The following is a 21,650-nucleotide window of genomic DNA, read 5'->3' as shown; positions in this document are numbered from 1 at the left end:
ATAATTTTTATGTGTGTATAATGTTGTTAAGCTGGCCATCCACTACACAAATTTCTGTCAGATATCGCCTCTGTCATTTACCTCCCAGACCCCCAATCATACATCGGTCAGAAGCGGTATCAGCGCACATAACGTGCGCTGATACCGTTTCTGGGCTTCATACATCTACCCCACTGTATCTTATTAATTACACTTAGAACTCTGTCTCCAATATAATTGCAAGAATTGGATGCCTAAAACTGTGAAATGGCTAATTAAAATTAATATATACTTACCGTGACAGATGGGGTGGTCATAACTGATATACAAATATTGACAAATAAGCCAATGAGCTTAAATAATAGATAATTTTATATAAGAACTGATTGAGACAACAGCCAAATTTGTTATATATTTTTTAATACACACATTTTCCTAACCTTTTTTCACACTTTTTTTTTTTTTTAAATATTTCACCATACGTATGATATGAATGAGAGATCTTTTTAAAGTATATTAATAAAGAATTTTTCTTTTAATAATTATTGGTCTCTGTGCACCCTTGAAATTGCACTTTTTTCTCTTTATGCTAATTTGTAATGTCTGTTCTGAGTTGTGGGTGGCACCTCTTGTAAGGAAACTGATTCTCTATATGAAAAATAATAAATGTGTACATAGTATGATTGAGAAAAGAGTACGGGACCAAAGGATAAATATAAAAGTACCTTAAAGCTGGTGCGGGATTGGCTCTATTTGTGATCGTTTAGTGTGTACCCAGCATAAGAATGCTTTCAAAAATAGAAGTTTTAATAGTTTATTGTTATCAATTAAGAAAATGCAAAGTGAATGAACAGTAGATGAATCTTAATCAAATCAATATTTGGTGTGACCACCCTTTGCAAGTGTACCTAGAAGAATTGATGCTGTTTTGAAGGCACACAGTTTATGAGGGAACTCTGCAGGGAGGTTGTTTGCCAAAAATCTTGGAAAACTAACCACAGATCTTCTGTGGATGTAGGTTTGCTCAAATCTTTCTCTCTCTTCATGTAATCCCAGACAGACTCAATGATGTTGAGATCAGGGCTCTGTGGGTGCCATATTATCACTTCCAGGACTCCTTGTTCTTCTATACGCTGAAGATATTTCTTAATGACATTGGCTGTATGTTTGGGGTCGTTGTCCTGCTGCAGAATAAATTTGGAGCCAATCAAACGCCTCTCTGATGGTATTGCATGATGAATAAGTACCTGCCAGTATTTCTCAGCATTGAGGACACCATTAATCCTGACAAAATCTCCAACTCCATTTTTTGCTGAAATGCAGCCCCAAATGTGCAAGGAACCTCCACCATGCTTCACTGTTGCCTGCAGACACTCATTATTGTACCGCTCTCTAGCCCTTCGTCAAACAATTCTTCCAAAAAGACCACTTCTGGCCAGACTTCTCTGAACAGTAGATGGGTATACCTGGGTCCCATTGGTTTTTGCCAGTTCTGAGCTGATGGCGCTGCTGGACGATTTTGAAGGGAAATAAGCATGATGTGTATTTTATCTGATGCACTAAGGCCCTCATTCAGAGCCGTACGCTCTGAGCAGAGCGCACGCTCTGCATGAGGGCCGGGCTCCATTTTCATGGAGCGTCCTCCTGGACGCTCGTATAGCTGTGGGTCACCACCCACAGGCTATACGAGCGTGCATTTTGATGGCCGCGATGGTCGTGACCATCGCGACCATCGAAATTGCGAGCCGGAGCCTGCGGTTGAGGTTTTCAACCGCAAGCTCCGGAGTGATTTTGGCTCTATCAGAGCCAAAATCACTCCCACTGACATCACTAGTGATGTCAGTGGGCCGGCTTCTGACGGGAGGCGTTCCCGTGGGAACGCCCCCGTCAGGGAGGCACGCCCCCGGCACGCCCACCAAAGGGGGCGTGCTGTCAATCAACATTGACAGCACGCCCCCTTTGATCGGACACAACGAGCGAAGGAAAGTCCTTCGCTCGTCGTGTCTGGCGCATGCGCACGACGGAGCTCCCTCCGTCGTGCGCATGCTCAGTGCAGACCATCGACCCACTTGCGAGCGTACAGCCGCTCGCGAGTGGGTCTGAATCAGGCCCTAAGTTTCTTTGGCCGACCACTGCGTCTTTCAAAGAGCTTGAGCAGCACATCTTGAAACCTCAGTCTTCTTTGAAAGCTTTGCCTTGGAGAGACCTCGCTGATGCAGTAAAACTACCTTGTGTCTTGTTGCTGTGCTCCGTCTTGCCGTAGTGTATGACATGTGACATGAAACTGCTACAAAGGGGAGCTTGTGGAAGACAGAGTTTGGCTGTTCCTCACCCAGTTTTAAGCCTCCTACACAGCTGTTTTCTGTCTAAGTGAATGGCTGTGTTTCAACCTACATGGGAAAATGATGATCATTATCACTTGTTTGGTATGACTAGTTAGCCATACACCTGACTATAATCCTACAAAATCCCTGACTTTGTGCAAGTGTACCTAGAAAAATTGATGCTGTTTTGAAGGCAAAGGGTGGTCACAACAAATATTGATTTGGTTTAGATTTCTCTTCTGTTCATTCACTTTGCATTTTGTAAATTGATAAACTATTAACACTTGTATTTTTTTAAAGCATTCTTACTTTGCAGCATTTTTTCCACACCTGCCTAAAACTTTTGCACAGTATTGTATGTGGACACATCTGTATGATTTGCAAAAATGACCATCAGCGAAATTCTGTGTTTTAAGCAGTTTTTACATCAGTATATGGTAGTAACCTTGACCTGTCCTGTATTTAATTAGCACACAATAAAACCTTTTTCCCATGGTGTTGTCCATGTAAATGGAGCAAGTGGAACAGCAAATAACTAAGTTTCTTATTGAATGTAACAAAGTACACACATGATCCCAGTCACAGATAGTGTTCTACTGTATGCAAAACATGGAAGCCTTGTCTCTCCATCTGTCAACATAAGATGGACCCTTTCCGCATACAGAAACTCATTGTGCTGTATGAGCATTGTTTAGTAATACATTTCATCATTGTTCTGACTTCTGGATTAATGACCGAAGTGTGAAAATACTTATAGCAACATTGTCCTGACTGGATAACTTATGTTAGAAACTTGACTTCTCTGCATCCAGATGAGTCCTCGTATACTATTGCTGCAGCTGCGCCAAACAGTTCCTCTCGGCGCATTAGGTACCATGCGACCCTGCTAGCGCCAAGCTTCTCTTTTGCAGCTTCTTCGGTCTACGACGCACCACGAGACTACGCTGATTAATTTGATATGCGACACTTATACCTGTGTGTGACGGAGTCTGTTTATGAAGTGCAGTGATGCAGCGGGCATGGCTTGTATTCAATCCAAGTTCCATTGTAATTAGTATACAGGCCCAGTCACACTCAGATATTCTACAAGCAGAAAAAGAGAAAAAATGCGAGTGCACACTCCAACCATGCTAAACCTAATAATAATACTGCTATATTGCATCAAAGAGGTTCTTAGCATAATTATGGGCCTGTCCACCGCATCCAGGTGACCTCTATCAGGCAGGTCCCTAACACTCCTATGGAACAAATACAGGCACAGGACCCCCCAGGCCAACCCAGCAGAACCGCCCCATGGCATCACACTAAAGAATTATAAAGAAACTCCTATGTGTTAAGTCCTACATAAGTAAGGGGTAATAATTAAAAGTGTATGAAATGCTACATATAAAAAGCAAACTAAAGAAGTGAAAAAGTGTACATTATGATGCCATGAAACAGTCCAGCCACACCAGCCCAGAGAGCCCCGCGCCCTAATACCAGGGTGTGTGCACTATCGTCTTCTACAGGGGCTATTCAGCAGCGCTTTGAAATGAATCGCGGCCATTGTGTCTAAAGTAAACAACTTTCTTTATTGTATTATTACACTTTAATTTGATTATTATTTTTTACACTGTATAGATGTTCTGTAGTAAGCACATGTTGCAGTCTGTTTCTCTGTACACTGTATAGATGTTCTGTAGTAAGCACATGTTGCAGTAGGGTTTCTCTGTACACTGTATAGATGTTCTGTAGTAAGCACATGTTGCAGTAGGGTTTCTCTGTACACTGTATAGATGTTCTGTAGTAAGCACATGTTGCAGTAGGGTTTCTCTGTACACTGTATAGATGTTCTGTAGTAAGCACATGTTGCAGTAGGGTTTCTCTGTACACTGTATAGATGTTCTATAGCAGTGATTCCCAACCTCTGTCCTCAAGGCACACTAACAGTCCTGGTTTTAGTTATATCCATGATTGTGCACAGATGGTTAAATCAAAATAACTGAAGTACTAATTAAGTCACTTGTGCTCAAGTATGGCTATCCCTACAACCTGGACTGTTAGTGTGCCTTGAGGACCGTGGTTGGGAACCCCTGTTCTATAGTAAGCACATGTCGCAGTCTGTTTATCTACACTGTATAGATGTTCTATAGCAGGGGTTCCCAACCACGTTCCTCAAGGCGCACTAACAGTCCAGGTTTTAAGGATAGCCATAGTTGAGCACAGGTGACTTAATTATTACCTTAGTTATTTTGATTTAACCATCTGCATAGGCAAACGCAGGGGGGGTTTCCGTCTTATTCCTGGAAACCCCCCTCCCCAGCACACACCATGGCCACAATAGAAATAGTAATATAATAGAATGTTACTAGCGCTGCATGTTCTTCTCAGTATCACAAAGGAAATGATTAGAACCACCTGTGGAATTTTTCAAATGTGTCAGCTAGTAATAAATATACCTGTGCACCAACTAGGAGATATGGAAAACATGCACTGTTAGGGGTGCACTGCTATAGACCATCAATAGGGTTAATTATTAATACTGTATAATAATACACTATCCAGTACATAAGGAGACCGATATGTACATATATGTCCAGGGCAGTGCTAGGTTCTACTGCGGCTCCCCCAGACTCCAGGTTTTGCTCTACTGCTCTGGAATGATGACCACATCTGCAGAAAAACATTCTGCTCAGACGGGATGGACCTACTGCCGCATCTAATGGCTCACTGTGATCGCTGGTCCTGTATATGCTGGAATTATGCAACACAATATACTCTGTATGACCCATATTATAGCTGGATAAGTGCTAATTATACCCTCTTCATGGACAGGCCACACTTGCTCTAAAATCACGCATTTGGAAACCACCCTCTAGAAATCCTGTGTTTGCCACTGATCTGTGCTTAAGCATGGATATCGCTAAAACCAGGACTGTTAGTGTGCCTTGAGGACCGAGGTTGGGAATCACTGCTCTATAGTAAGCACATGTTGCAGTCTGTTTCTCTGTACACTGTATAGATGTTCTATAGTAAGCACATGTTGCAGTAGGGTTTCTCTGTGCAGTGGTTGAATGTTCTGTAGTAAGCATGTTGCAGTAGGGTTTCTCTGTACTGTGTATATACATTTTTATTTATTTTTTTTTATATTTTTATTAAAGCATCGAACATTACATTACAAACTGAAAGATCTACAGTACATGTCATGTATGTAAAGTTCAACAATAAACATGATTTTTCTTTTGACAAAATTGGAAATACAATAACTTTTTTTTTTTCTTTTGCATAGATTTTTACATATAAAAAAAGGAAACCGTATGTTAACAAAATTTGACACCTGTGTATACATTTTAACATACACTACTGAAGGATCCTGCCCTGCAGTTTTATTTTAAGCAATCTTACGGCTTCCCTTTGAGAAATGGATGAATGTTTGACCCACTTCATAGCTCTGATGCGGTTTTGATTGTGGTAGTCTATTTGATTATTTAAATGTTCTCCTATATAGGCATCTCTGAAGACCTCATTAGCTTTTTCTCCTTCATCCACTAGGGGACACTGGAGCTTCATGACAGTGGGGTATAGACGGTGGGTTGAGTTGAGCCTGGCACTTTAAAAATCTACAAGTGTGACTGGCTCCTCCCCCTCTATGCCCCATCAACCCCAGTTTTTAGAATGTGCCCGAGTAGAGCCGGTGCACAGGGGCTGTCTCCAGCCCTTATATTAATTTTATATAGAGATGACATCCAGGACAGAAAAAACTGCATCACAAAAGCTGTTTGCCTGCACTAAGTGCAGGAAGAAGTTTACCCATGCTCGCTCCGAAGGGTCTTCCCTGTGCGAGACATGTGAAGCAGACAGTGCTAACACGCAGTCTGTCACTCCCTCCTTCATAAATAGTTTGGCCGGGGTCATGGCGGACCTTTCTTCTGAATTAGCCGCTTCCCGTAGGGAACGGGAGTCTGCCAGAGATCTACCTGGCACATCTCACCCTTCTTTTTCTAGCAGAACCAGCGTGGGCTCAGAATTTATTCCGCTCGGTGAATAGCCTTGCTCAAGCGATGGGTTCTGCGTCTAAAGCTCCTGAAGCTACGGTAAGTCGCTCATCTAAAAAGAGGGCTCTTCCGGCGGTTCTCCAGTCGGATGAGGATTCGGCAGCGGATCACTCGTCTCAGGAGGAAGGGGAGATGCTGGACGAATCAGACGTAGAGACTTACTCACAAGAACCTGAGGCATTGCAAGGTATTGACGCACTCATTCTAGCGGTAAGGGAAGTTCTTAAGATTTCTGGCCAGGAAGCTCCAGAATCGTTAGAAGACTCCTTATTTGCCAGGTCACAGAAGATGGCCGTCACATTCCCTGTTTCTCTCCAGTTGGATGAACAGATGACGGCAGCCTGGCAGAATCCGGACCGTAAATTCCAGATTCCTAAGCGTTTCTTCTCTCTTTACCCATTTCCTGCGGAAAATAGGAAGAGGTGGGAGACCCCGCCACCTGTGGATTCTTCGGTTTCTCGGTTGTCAAAGAAGACCACGTTACCTGTTCCAGGAGCTACTACATTGAAGGAAACCTCAGAGCGGAGATTAGAAACCACTTTGAAATCCATTTATACGGCCGCAGGTGCACTTCTCCGCCCGGCCTTGGTAGGATCTTGGGTCAACAAGGCTGTGGAAAAGTGGGCGGAACAATTGACTGAGGGTCTTAGATCCAGCACTCCGCGAGCAGATCTGATTACCTTGGCAGAACATATTCAGGAGTCTGCTGTATACTTAGGAGACGCCTCCAGAGATATCGGCCAGGTAGGCGCTAGGATTTCTGCTTCGGCGGTCTCTGCTCGCCGGGCACTTTGGCTTCGTGCCTGGCAAGCGGATGCGGAGTCAAAAAGAGCAGTGGAAGCTCTTCCTTTCACAGGCGATATTTTATTTGGTCCAGAGCTGGACAAATGGATTTCGCTGGCCACTGGAGGTAAGAGTACTTTTCTACCTTCATCAGCACCTCCTCCGCGTCGCTCGTTTAGGGGACCTTCCTTTCGTTCCTTTCGAGCATCGGCAAGATTTCAGGGACGATCGCGAGGTTCGTCTTCAGCGGGGCGAGGAGGCCGTACTAGAGGACGTCAAGCAAATATTGGCCGCCGTCCAGATCCCAAGCCAGCAGACAAGCCTGTGGCATGACGGGCTCCCATCCCATCTCGGAAATCCGAAGGTGGGGGCACGCCTCCAGCGTTTCTCGGAGGTTTGGAGACGGACTTCTCCAGACACTTGGGTTCGAAATCTGGTATCTCAGGGGTACAAGATCGAGTTCGCTTTCACTCCTCCTCGGCGTTATTTTACAACAGGTTTGCCCGTCGATCCCTTGAAGCAACTAATTTTGCGTCAAGCGATCGAGAAACTTTTGCTGGCCGAGGTCCTTGTGGCGGTTCCCACTGCACAAAGGCAACAAGGGTTTTACTCAAACCTTTTTGTGGTTCCGAAACCAGATGGGTCAGTCAGACCCATTCTGAATCTGAAATCATTGAACCAGTATCTTTCATTTCACAGGTTCAAGATGGAATCTCTCCATTCTGTCATTGCAGGACTAGAGGCAGAAGAGTTTCTGGTGTCGATAGATATCAAGGACGCCTATCTGCATGTCCCAATTTGGGTTCCTCACCAGGCTTTCCTCAGATTTGCCATCAGGGAAGCTCATTTCCAGTTTCAGGCCCTGCCATTCGGTCTCTCGTCAGCTCCCAGGGTATTCACCAAAGTGATGGCCGTCATGGTGTCTCACTTGCGCTCTCGGGGGGTGACGATAGTTCCGTACCTAGACGATTTACTCATCAAGGCTCCGACGGCAGAAGTCCTTTTACACCAAGTGTCCCTTACACATCAGATTCTCATACAACATGGATGGATTGTGAACTTCCAGAAGTCTCAGTTGATGCCGTCCCAGAGACTTCAGTTCCTAGGAATGATTCTAGACACTGTTCTGCTTCGTATATTCTTGCCAAGGGACAAGGCCATAGCCATACAGGAGCTGGTTCGTCTAGTGCTCAGACCCAGGAAAGTATCTGTGCATCTTTGCATCCGTCTCCTGGGGAAAATGGTGGCTTCCTTCGAGGCCATCCAATTCGGCAGATTTCACTCCAGAATATTTCAACTGGATCTTCTGTCTCAGTGGTCCGGGTCCCACCTACAGATGCATCGGCTGGTGCGTCTGTCTCCCCGGACCCGCATATCCTTGCTCTGGTGGCTTCGGACGGAGCATCTGTTAGCGGGTCGCCGCTTCGGAATTTGGAATTGGACCTTGGTCACCACGGACGCCAGCCTCCGCGGATGGGGAGCGGTGGTTCTGGACAATCACTTCCAGGGGCTTTGGTCGCAGCAGGAGTCCCTCTTACCAATCAATGTTCTCGAACTGCGGGCAGTCTACAGAGCTTTGATACAGGCTGCTCCTCTGTTACGAGGACTTCCGGTTCGGATACAATCAGACAACGCCACGGCAGTGGCATACATAAATCGCCAAGGGGGAACCCGCAGTCGGATGGCAATGAGAGAAGCCAGTCGCATCCTTCTGTGGGCAGAAAGACACGTAGAGGTCATTTCAGCAGTGTTTATTCCGGGGGTCGACAACTGGGAAGCGGACTACCTCAGTCGTCAGGATCTTCATCCCGGGGAGTGGTCCCTTCATCCCGAGGTCTTTCATCAACTGGTTTGCAGATAGACCTGATGGCATCTCGGATAAATCATCAACTACCCTTTTACTGCTCCAGGACCATGGATCCGGCAGCGGTGGGAGCGGATGCTTTACTGATCCCTTGGCTGTACAGCCTTGTGTACCTGTTCCCACCGTTTCCGCTCCTCCCTCGGATTCTCAAGCGGATCAAACGAGAGTCGTCCACCGTCATCCTAGTGGCTCCGGATTGGCCTCGTCGGGTTTGGTACTCCGATCTTTTATTCCTTCTGGCAGACGAACCTTGGCATCTTCCGCTACGATCGGACCTTCTACAACAGGGTCCATGTGTGTACCCGGATTTACGGCGGCTTCGTTTAACGGCGTGGCTATTGAGACCGCCATCCTAAGAAGCCATGGAGTTCCTAGGTCGGTCATTCCTACCATGCTTAGGGCTAGAAAACCGGTAACATCAGCGCATTATCATCGCATTTGGAGGGCTTATATCTCCTGGTGTGAAGGTCGTGGATCCTCCACTTCCTCTTTTCATTTACCACGTCTTCTTCTTTTTCTTCAAAAAGGCCTCGATGCGGGGTTACGCTTGGGATCGCTTAAAGTGCAGATTTCTGCTCTTTCTATTTTTTTCCAGCGTCGCCTAGCTCTGATTCCGGAGGTTCAGACCTTTTTTCAAGGGGTTCTTAGAATTCAGCTCCCCTTTGTGCCACCCACGGCTCCTTGGGACCTGAATCTTGTTTTATCTTTTCTTCAGTCATCCACCTTTGAGCCTTTGCAGGAGGTGGAATTGAAGTATTTGACTTGGAAGATGATCCTTTTATTGGCCCTGGCTTCGGCCAGACGTGTGTCGGAACTTGGAGCCTTGTCCTGCCGTTCCCCTTACTTGATTTTTCACGAAGATCGGGCGGAACTTCGTACCCGGCCTTCCTTTTTGCCCAAGGTGGTCTCGGGTTTTCATCTGAATCAGCCGATTGTAGTGCCAGCGTTGTCGGACTCTTCTGGGGATTCTCACTCCTTGGATGTGGTTCGGGCACTTCGCATTTATGTGTCCCGTACTGAGGGGCTACGTAAATCAGAGGCTCTATTCGTCCTTTATGATGCTAATCGGCGTGGCTGGCCGGCGTCTAAACAAACTTTGGCCAGGTGGATTCGTCTGACTATTCGTCAGGCATATGTTGCTTCTGCTCGACCACCGCCGGTATCCATTTCTGCGCATTCTACGCGCTCTGTGGGTACTTCTTGGGCGGCACGTAGAGGTGTCTCGGCTTCACAGCTTTGTAGGGCAGCGACGTGGTCTTCGGTTCATACTTTTGTACGTTTCTACAGATTTGACACTTTTGCGGCTTCTGCTTCAAATTTTGGTCGTAGTGTCTTGCAGGGCGTTCAGCACTCTCCCCCCCAGGAGGGTAGCTTTGGGACGTCCCCACTGTCATGAAGCTCCAGTGTCCCCTAGTGGATGAAGGAGAAAACAGGATTTTGGTACTTACCGTTAAATCCATTTCTCCGATTCCACAGGGGACACTGGACGCCCACCCAGTGCTTCTTGCCTGTTCTCAGTTGTTTGTTCTGCTTCAGTTCTGTTGCAGTTTTGTCTGTTTTATTGTGTGACTGTTTATCACTGCAGCCTGCTGTGTTCTTGCAGTGTGTCAGTATGTTGGATGTTTCTTTTCCTGTTCTCCTTCTCTGTTCTTCAGTCTGTTCTCCGTCTCCTCTCGGGCTCAGTTCTTTAAAACTGGGGTTGATGGGGCATAGAGGGGGAGGAGCCAGTCACACTTGTAGATTTTTAAAGTGCCAGGCTCAACTCAACCCACCGTCTATACCCCACTGTCATGAAGCTCCAGTGTCCCCTGTGGAATCGGAGAAATGGATTTAACGGTAAGTACCAAAATCCTGTTTTTCACACTTTTTGTTATTTACTGACCGACACAAGTGTATGCTAGACTATTAATCCTGCCATCATAAACTATTCTCTGGGAATGAATATAATGAAGCCATGCTAGTAAGATGGAATACATTTAAACCAGATCATTTATTGGGGTCTATGTGAGAGTAGCGCCACTGATAAGTAGAGAATTCTTACCAGCTATTTCACACTTAGGGCTATATTCAATAAGCCGAGAAAAGTGCCGTTTGGAGACGTTTTCTCCAATTTGCAAGTTTCGGCTGTTTTCAAAGTATCTCCAAATTCGATTCCCTGGAGTTTTCACCTACATGAAAACTCCATAGGCAAAAACAGGAGAAATAGTTTCACCAGTAAAAGGCAGGAAAAAAGAAGTGCAAAATCCCTTATTTTGGGGTACAAATGTGGGGACTTGGTTCAGAACCCTTTGGACACCCACTAATGACTAATAGGGCAAACAATAATAAAACAATTAACTTAATTCACCCCAAAAATGACATGTCATTTTTGGGGTGAAATTGAAAAAGATGTTGAAAATGGAAAAAAAAAAGTGGGGGGCTATATGGTTGGGACAGGTGTTTTTGGGATTGCACGAGGCTGCAGCAGGTGTATTTGTGAGATTTTTTTAAATCTTAATTTTAGAGATATCAAAATATACTAATACCCATTTTCAGGTACCCCAAATTCAACCTCTGTACTTATTTTACAGAAAAAAAACATTGCTTTCTATAATTTTTCCACACATATGCAAATATAACAGCCCTTTGCAACAAAATAAGTTCACTAAATACTATTATTAGGGCTACTACTACTATTCTATATTGTTTCCCAGGGTCACTGAAGCTTTTTATGGGGTGCAGACTGATTTCCCTTAGATACAGGTTGTCTCCCATATCCAAAATGCTTGGGGCTAGAAGTATTTTGGAATAATTTGTGCATACCATAATGAGATCTTGGGAATGGGGACCCAAGTCTAAACACATAATGTATTTGTTTTATATACACACAGCCTGAAGATAATTCTATACAATATTTGTAATAATTTTGTGCCTTAAACAATGTCTGTGTGCATGAAATTAATACACATTATACACACAGCCTGAAGGTAATTTTATACAATATTTGTAATAATTTTGTGCCTTAAACAAAGTTTGTGTACATTGAACCATCAGAAAGCAAAGGTGTCACAATCTCAGTCGCGCTAAAAAAAAATAATCTGTATTTCGGAGTATTCCCTATTTTGGAATAATTTCAACCTGTATAGATTTTCAGGTCAATTTAAGTTAGTTGAATGATGGTTTCTTCCTAAAGTAATATGTTGGGAAAACATTTACCAATTTAACTGTGAGCTATTCATTTCAGCCTCTTTGAAATCTATACCTTAAATATATAATGTAAAAATGGTAACCCTAATTTGCTCCTAAACTGTTCTTTTTACCATGAATTTTGTTGTCATTGAATTGATCACTTCCTCCTGTCTTTCAGGCGATCCTATCCAGTGTAAGGCTTGGGTTGGGCAGTGCGCCCTCTACATCCTTATTATGATGTTTGAGAAGACTGCAATGGTCCTTGTCCTGCTTATACCTAATCTGAAAGAGGTGATGTGTCTGTGCCAGTCATATACCAGTGTGTGCACGTATGTCTGATTCTGCCCACCCTTCTCTCTGGTTATTTTCATAATACTTGGTAATAATGTCATTCAGGTCGGTGTAAGGAGTTCTTCTCCCATAAATATGTTTCTTTTAAACGTATATGACCTATATCACTAGAGAAACATGCAAACATTTCAGCAATATTGTTTGTATAACGACTTGGAATGTTACATTGTAAAACAGGGCGGGTATGCTGGAAAATACACCACAACTTCGTAATATTTGTGTTTTATTTTTATTTTTCAGGTTGCAAAGTTAAATCCATTAGCTTCTAATAGCCCAGAGCTGGAGTTGGCTATTGTGATGCTCATTGTGCCGTTCTTTGTTAATGTGAGTTACTTCCCTTTTCACATTTTTAAATCAGTAGATGTGTTTTTCATAGATCTGTGAAGACTGATTTCCAAACTACATCTGTAGGTTTCCTGCACTCTACTTAATCTCGTTTTTTATTATTATTATTTTCATTATTTAGTAGATCAGTGTGTCGGTAATTTTGGTGATGTTGTGTGCAGCTGTAACAGCATATAGGAGCTAATGGGTACTTCTGTGTGGGTGTTTTAGCAAATTATGGGGACCCTGCTTGTTGTTGATGTTGATGATGATAATTATAATAATATCATTTATTTATATGGTGCCACAAGTGTTCCGCAGCGCCTTACAAAGTACATGAACAAATAAGTAATCAGTGACTTACAATACAAAGCAGGACATGGACATGGATAATAAACATTGCTATATTAGCGACCTTTACGCCCACATAAGCAGCTGAGTGTTGGTTGCCCTAGTGGGGAGTAAGAGAGAAATTAAATTACAGTAGGGAGTAGCATAAGAGGGTAGAGGGCCCTGCTCGAAAGAGCTTACATTCTTTAAGGGAGGGGCAGACAAACAGGAGTGACACAGATGGGGTAGGCGGGGAGGAAGGAAGATGTAGCAGCAAGTTAGGATGAGAGCTGGAAGGCTTTAATGAAGTAGTGGGTCTTAAGAGCTTGTTTGAAAGATTGTAGAGAGGTGCAGAGTCTGATGGGGAGAGGGAGGGAGTTCCAAAGGTTGGGAACAGTGCAGGCAAAATCTTTGGAGGCGGGAGTAAGTAATCAATTGGCATTGTTATGGCAGGATGATGAACAGTGAAAGGGAGTTGAGGGAGGACAGTAGCTGAGTGTGAGTGGACAATGGAGATAACTGTTGGACTTTGCAGATTCAGTAAATTGTACCTCGATTGATGGTAAAGTGAGACTAAATAAGGGTATAATGGGTCCAGCCAGATAGTTTGTGGTGGCTCATAACTATTTAAACTTTCTTTACATATTTGAAGGGCTGGAGAACACATTGCCCCAAGTTTCTCTCCATAATTATCTTGCAAATTATGCAGAATAAAGACTAGGTATACACACTGAACTGATTTGCTAAAAATATGAATTCATGCCACACTTTTTTTTTTTTTTAATTATTGTGGATATAAGATGACCATAACTGTTTTGTTTGTATACATCTAGTACATGTTATATTGACATGCAGCTGTTACCCCATTCACTCCTATGGAATCAGTGTTTTTAATGATAGAAAAGGATTGTGATATAGTGCAATGAAAACCCCAATGTAAGTCTCCATATTACTCCTGTAGTCCCATGTGAAAGCAATAACTACATCAGTCAGAACTTATTTCTGCTTCTGCAAACAGGCATTAATGTTCTGGGTGGTGGACAACTTTCTAATGAAGAAAGGCAAGACAAAGGCTAAGATGGAAGAGAAAGTGGGTAACCTAGAATCCCGGAATGGGAACAAAGTGCGATATCGGCGGGCGGCCTCATACGATGAATCAGAGTCTGAAGTGAGTAAACAGATATTTTACGATCTTAAGCAATATACCGCACATGAAACATACAGTCTGTCAGTTTATATGGAATGCGGCACCTCTGAAGTATTTTTAATCCAAATGTGCTTTTAAGGCAGTTGATATTTAAATCCAATGCATATTTGTTTTTGTTTCGATTTAAAAAAACAAACAAAAGAATAATCCAAAGGATGTACTAACAACTGCTTTTACAGATCATAACAAGAAAAAAAAATATGATATATCAAACTGTAGTGAAGAATGAGGATAAATCAGATGCCCTGGAGTCATCGCTCAGATAATCGCAAGCAGATATCCTAAGATAGCAGCAATGTGACTGGCTGACTATTTGAAGATCGGGGACTCCCTTTTTTTTTTTTAAATCACATCAATAAAACATATATTGAATCTATTGATGTGGAGGTAGACAACAGTCATCTGTGCTGTGCAGCTCGATTCATGTCACTGGAGTTTCTATAAGAAGCTCACAACTCCATTGAAATGCAGCATGGTTGGTGTAATGGTTAATGTAATGCTGCCTGACAGCACTGAGGTCCTGGATTTGATTCCCACCACGACCCTAACTGTGTGGAGTTAGTATATTCTACCTGTGCTTGCGCGGGTTTCTCCGTGTACTCTGGTTATCCTCAAATCCAATTACATACTAATGTCAATTAACAAATAATAGCACTGTGTAATATGTGTGCGCTATATTAATAAGTGAATAGATAAATGAATGTGCCATAAAAATGGACGGGGGGAAATACTGCAGAAAACTGGTTAAGCCACCCCTAATGGAAAAGTACACAGTGCACTCCTATAGAGTTCAAGTTTGTTGAACATACAGAAATGGAATAAACGATGTCCAGAAAACCTTGCTAACATGCATGGAAATGGAAGTCTTGGACACACAGAATGCAATCCCATTTATTTTCTATTCTTCAGCAGGCATTGTATTTTCATTGAAAATACAAATTGGACGCACCGTTTTTAATGCATACGGGTAACTGGACTTATAGTAGTCTTGGCTGCATGCTAAATACTATTCTACTAAATGAGCATTCTTGCTTAATAAAAGCTGGCTAAGTTCTTCAGGATAAAATTAGATCTCTCTGGTCTTTGCAGTTGTTAGATTGCTTTAATACACCAACATAAAATGACTAAAATATTTGCAAAGGCCTCTGTAAAATTGTATGTAAGTAAATGGCCCCTAAAATTCTACATTCACATTTTCAAATATGAATTGTACCGTGAAAACCTGACATTTTGTTGCACTGGAGATGGAGCCACTTATGGAAATGTTCAAACCCTGAAATTATATGGGTTCTAATTCCAACAATATAGGCTCATTTTTCTTATTGGTTTTCCATGTAAAGATGAATACAGTAGAAGAACAACCCTCTAACTCAGTCTAGATGAGTGAATATGTCAATATAGAGACTGCCCATCCAGTGTAATTGTTTAATTCAAAAATGTATTTATTAGAATCCTCCCACAGTATTGAATCCGGGGTGAGTATCTCGCCAATATCAGGAGCATGCAATTATAAAAACGTTTTCATGTTCTCAGTTCTTGTCAAAACGTCATCTAACCTGTCCGTAACCGTCGTCTGTGTGTGAGAAGCACCTTCATAACATGGGCTCCTGCGGCAGAGGAGGGAGGGAGCATAGCGGTCCTGTTTACTTTGTATGGCGTTCCACCATCATGGTATGGTATGGTATTTTTCCTCGTAATATACAGCATTTAAAATACGCTCAGTGGCCACTGTATTAGGTACACCTGTACAAATGCTCCTTAATGCTAAGATCCTCTCTGCCAACCACGTGGCAGCAACTCAATGCATGGCAACATGCAGACATTGGGAAGAGGTTCAGCTGTTGTTGGGACCAAACACTACAATGGGGAATACATGTCTTTCCCTGTGGAATGATTGTTTGTGCCAGACAGGGTGGCATGAGTATCTCAATCTGCTGATCACCTGGGATTTTCAAGCACAATACGCTTTATACCACAAATAAGGTGGCTCTTGGAGAAATGGAGTAATGGCAGTATAATGTATATAATAGTTTTACTGTATCTAAACACACATGACCATTAAAGAACAATTATTGTTAAATGTAATATATACAATGACAAAAAGAGAGCAATGTTCAAATCTCAATAAAAAGCTGAAACAGTATTTGAGTGACAATAAGCACGCCACATAGAAGGGGTCTCAAATGAAGTGAATAGAAGAAATCATGATATACTTGCTGATCTATGGGGTTAATAGAAAAATAATAGAGACTCAGCAGTAATAATTAAAATAGGCTCTGAAATGAAATAACCTTCCAGGATGAAAAAAACGTAGTGACCGGAGAGACTCCACAAAGCAAATAAAGTGAGCCCAATGAGCCTCTGGATACCACCTCCTAGCAAGGCACATTACCGGCAAATTCCACACCGATGGCGAAGAGCCGCTGTCAGATGTCTTTAGTGGTGAGAGGAAATAGACGTCTCCTGTCAGTATCTGCGATCAGAGTGCTACGTCCAAAAATGTTGCATCAGATCACCATTGCGACCATCTGTGTGATCGCAGGACTCATTCTGCACATGCGCAGTTCATCCACCATTGGGTTTATGTACCAAACAGAATCGGTTCTGTTCTGGGACAACAGTTTGCTGGGTTTTTTTTTTTTTACAAAGAATTATGTAATAAAGCAAGAAAAGTATTGGAGGATATGGGTGTGAAGTCCTCTTTAATTCTGCCGTTGAGAGCAATATAAAGTTGCTATTTGGTGTTTGCAAACGCGTACCATTGGATTTCAGTACAAGACACTGTTTAGAAGAAGCCGCTCACTCCTGTTGTTTTCCTATAAGCCTACTTCGCTGGCCATGCACACAATGCCATCAGTGTACGTGAGGCCTGCGGCATAGCTGCATTTGGCACAGGCTCAAACCACTCTCCCGTGCAGTCTTTTATTTGTTTTAGAAAATGTTTTAAAGCCATACCCTGTCATGTCAATAGGAACATTGCACCTTTACACTGACTGTTCTGCTGTGCTTCTGTCCTGGTGGAATCCACCTCCTATCTCTAGAGACAAAGCCTGTTTGTTTTCTGGAAAATGTCTGTAGGAACGACAGCCAATCTTCACTTGCTGTCTGCATCTGGAAGTGCCTGCGAAGATATTACCAGTTATGTACTGGATACACTATTGTGTTGGGGAAGGGGAGGGGTAATTATACAATCCTTCCGAAATGCTAGCACATACGCTTGTGGCCCTTGTTAAGGTGTTTTCCATAACCCCATTTAACTTTCCTACCCTCCTGTCACCTCGCACACCCCTTGCTTATTCTTCTCGTCCTTTTATATTGGTAAGTTTCCTGCTTTGTAGGTATTTATATTGCATCATTCCACATAGAATGTCTATTGCTGAATTTTATTGTTTTGGGCTCTTATATTAATTAAAGTGTAACTTAGTTGTCTGATGTTTCTTTCCTTTTTCTTTAGATCCTTATATCGGCAGATGATGAAATGGAGGAGACTGATGGGGAGGAGGACTTGCGCAAATTAACAAATTCCAAGGCTCTTAAGAAAAAGAAGCATCGCTTTGGCCTGCCTGTATGATGCTCCTCTTCACATTTTGCACAACAATGCCTCCATTGAACTAAGGCTTGCAGGGCTGGGTCTGGCTTCTTAGCACAGGAACTCTTCAAGCCATTACCTGTACTGTCCTCTTGGCTTCAGAGATGGGGGTGCAACAACGTTGTGTTTTCAGGAGGCACGCTCCAAAATAGGGAATGCCAAGGATTGGGCACTAGACTTTCGTTGCACTACAGGTTGCTGCACACTAACACACCCAATGCAGGTCATACAAGGGAAAAAGAGATACTGTCTGCTATTCTCTAAAGAGCGGTTGTTGGTTACATTATTTTTCCCTTCAGTTTGAGAAGACTTTTTCGTTACACCCATCTTTAATTTTTATTCCTCCCTTTTAATATATTTTTGGCCATCTTAATGTCTGTATCTAGACCATTCTCCTAAACCAGCTATGTATATATCAGTCTGAGGGCTTGCTTTTTATTTATATCCTTTTTATAGAAGCTCTGCATCAAGCTCCAGAGCTGCTCATCAGCCGTCAAAGAATGTGATGTACATACACAGATACATCTATCCTGAAGTCTGTGTATCGAGATCCTACGAGAAAAATGGACATCTACTGCTCCGAGCATTCCAATGTAGTCCTTTTCATTACTATGTTTTAAAGTGGTGTAAGTGGTAATGGACATTTTCCCAGTTGCTATGATAAAAACACCCATCCCATACTGTTACAGGAGAAAGTGAACAACATTGCTAGAACTGCTTTATTTTCTGAAACTCCCAAGGTACTTTTCTTCCATGGCCCTTGCAGCACAAATGCAACTGATGGCTTTCACTCTTTTCTATGACCTGAGGAATTCCAGGAGGCTAGGCGCGCATCTTTACTTTGGTAACGGAATGTTTATCCGCCATAACTTACTGATGTATTTAACAAACTGCAATAGCTTTATTCAAAGTTAGTGGCTCCATAATTCGCATCTTGACCTTTTTGTTTAGGCTTAAGGCATAAACTATATTTTTAGAGGTCCTTAACATAATCTAGGATTCTTTGAACAGAGCATCTTCAAACACTAAATGAACCTTCAAAAAGATTCTAGTGCCACATTTGTGTCGTCAGATGGCCTGAGAGAACTTTTGGCTATAATTGTCTGATCCAAATGCAACTTGTTGGAAATGTTGGTTTAAATCCCTGTTTTAAGCCTTCTACAGATCATGTGATGCATAGAATCACCTGCACCCCCTTCCCCCAGACCTGTATGAACTATACTGCCTTAACTCTGTTTTACTGTTAGTCATCTAAGCATTTGATCATTCCTTAATTCCTTTGCTCACAGGGATGGTAGCAAGCTATTGCTGTGCAATGCATTGCTCTACCATCTAGCAGCACCGGGTTTCCGATTCAGTTGACGTTTTGTAATCTGTTTGTGTGTTTGCACCTTTTTTTAATTTATATTTTCTTACAATTTAAAAAAAAAAAAATCTGCATAAAGGTGACAATTTGTTTTTGTTTTTTTCCTCGTAAAAGAAGAAAGTGTTTCAAGAAATACACTGGAGATGCATCCTAATTCTATTTTTTTTTCCTTTTTGTGTTTCTGTACAAGAGTATTTCTGTCTGGATTTGGTACATAATTCCCATGGAAAGGAAAAAGTTTTGCAATAGAACTTGTGTTCAGCCTATAGACTATTAGCCAAAAGAAGCTTGAGATTTGAAGCCGACTGTTGCAGGCCGTTTGCTGGGCATGTGGTTACATGTGAACGGAATATGTTACATTGCTTTAAGTGCTTTTGCCTTACAGGATCAGTTGAATGCACTTTTTGTAAAAGCAAATGAAGTGGGGTGAGCAAGGGTTACTGTTTTCTGTGTTCACCATAAATACAAGTTTCCAAATGTTGGTCATAAATTGTTTTTATTTGTGTTTAAAACTATTTCATATTTTGCTCTTGAGGACAATTACTGGTTATAGTATAGAAGACGTGTACCTTACACTCAGCATGATAACAGCAAGGGTACATATGATTCCAAACCTTTTAGGTTTTGTCATGTAGTAGAATATTTTTAGATGTGTTACTGTACGGCATTTCGTAGGCAGACTTGGATTTCATGTGTAGTAGACTTTTAAGACTGCTTGAATTTTATTCAGCCTTTGGGACTGAGGAGCTCACTCAGACCCGTTCGCTATGCTGCGCACTCTCGCAGCCATCAGGGGCGGATATGCAAATTCCGCGATCGCATGGCCAGGCTTAAGGACGCCCTCTATGTCTTAGAGAGCAACAGCAGAGTGATCGCATGCCGGTGTAATGACACCCACTTTTCATTCTAATCACACGTAATCTCCAGGAAGTGTATGATTAATTAGTAACATCAAGAGCCATCGGAGCTGCTCGCAGCCCTACCCCGCCGCAAGCACTGCGATCACTGCAGGCTGAAATACAACCAGCTGACGTGTACTATGACGCTTCCATGTTAATTATGCACGCCCAAAGAACGCTGTTTTAACTCTCAGACATGCCTACGTTCACCCACCCACTCCCCTGTTTTCAAGGTCCTTCCCCTGTTACCACCCACAAACAGCACTATCTGTCATTCAAAGTAGTGCTCAGTCTGCGGGCTACGAGCGATTACTTCCCAAACGCACAGACTGGCTTGCGCACTGCGACACACAGATGGGCGACAATCTCCCTTAGCGAGCTGGTCTGAATCGCCCCCTGAGTCTGATGTAGCGGTGTCCATGTGTGAGTTTTGTGACGCTCAATTACAGCTTGTTGCGTCTTTACACATAACCATCTGATGCACCACCAAAACTTGCAGCAACCCCGTGCTAGGAGCACAGTCTGTCTCCTCCAGTGTACGCAATTATGAGATCACAACCACTTCTGACACCCCCTCAGCACCCTCCCATAACATGCCCATAAGATGGACCATCTTTGTGCATCTGACTAGCCCATTACATTTGCAATGCATTTCTTTGTGCTTCAATCATTACTGTGACTCTGGGCCTCATACAGAGATGTATGCAATGCCGAGGTTTACGTAGTTTAGTGATTATTGGTAATCTGCGCATGTGTCAAGTTTAATTGTTGCTCTCAGGGCCTGATTCAGCAAGGAACGCAACTGCGAATGCAATAGAAATTACGCACACAGTTCAACTGCGATAGTATGCTATCCGTAATGTTTAGCAGGACTGCAAAACCATCGTCCCATTGCAGCCTCACGCACACTTGCACAAGCCCTGACTTTACTCAGAATTTGCTAACTTCCACACACTCTATCGGGCCTCAGGCTGCATAGGGCATCGCAGTGGCTAATTTATGCATGCTGCTGCAACGCCATTGAAATGCACTGGCACGCCTGCATTCGCCTGACCACCCACCCGTTACCACTCATAGATGGCACTTCCTGTCAATCACACTGCAATGGGTCTGCGTAGTCACTGCAATCCCGATTGCAGTGGCTAGCACGCGCACTGATGTGTGCGCAGTATGCAACAATCGGCCAATTGCGAGCGTATTAGCAACTGCGTTCCTTGCTGAATCAGGCCCTCAGTGAGGATTTATGCACAAGGTGATTGACAGGCAAGGACCATTTGTGGGTGGCAATGAATAAACTCAGACGTGTTTATTCATTGCCACCCACAGGGTTGTCTCAGCCTGAGACTGCCGTAAAAATCGCTTCAGTCTCTCAGTTTCCGCAACCATTTTGCGCAACTGTAGAGTTATTTAGAAGGCTGGTAATGGGGCTGAT

At 43.0% G+C, this 21,650-nt stretch overlaps 1 protein-coding gene across 2 annotated transcripts in view; it reads left to right on the top strand.

Moving 5' to 3' along the window:
* Positions 1–21,650, top strand: part of STIMATE (STIM activating enhancer) — a 59,943-nt gene that overhangs the window by 18,843 nt on the left and 19,450 nt on the right. Inside the window, exons 5-8 of one of the 2 annotated variants that reach the window (XM_088456939.1) lie at positions 12,331–12,443; positions 12,744–12,827; positions 14,176–14,325; positions 17,819–19,800. In XM_088456939.1, the coding sequence (XP_088313065.1) occupies positions 12,331–12,443; positions 12,744–12,827; positions 14,176–14,325; positions 17,819–17,935 (464 nt within the window). In that variant the 3' untranslated portion in view covers positions 17,936–19,800. Of the gene's footprint in view, positions 1–12,330; positions 12,444–12,743; positions 12,828–14,175; positions 14,326–17,818; positions 19,801–21,650 lie in introns of those variants that run through there. The other variant, XM_088456941.1, reaches the window with a different exon arrangement.

The sequence above is a fragment of the Taudactylus pleione genome, unplaced genomic scaffold (genome assembly GCF_031769625.1).
Source record: "Taudactylus pleione unplaced genomic scaffold, aTauple2 ptg000726l, whole genome shotgun sequence".
Classification (NCBI taxonomy): domain Eukaryota; kingdom Metazoa; phylum Chordata; class Amphibia; order Anura; family Myobatrachidae; genus Taudactylus; species Taudactylus pleione.
The sequence above is the reverse complement of the archived record's forward strand: the minus strand, read 5'-3'. Positions and strand labels throughout refer to the sequence as shown.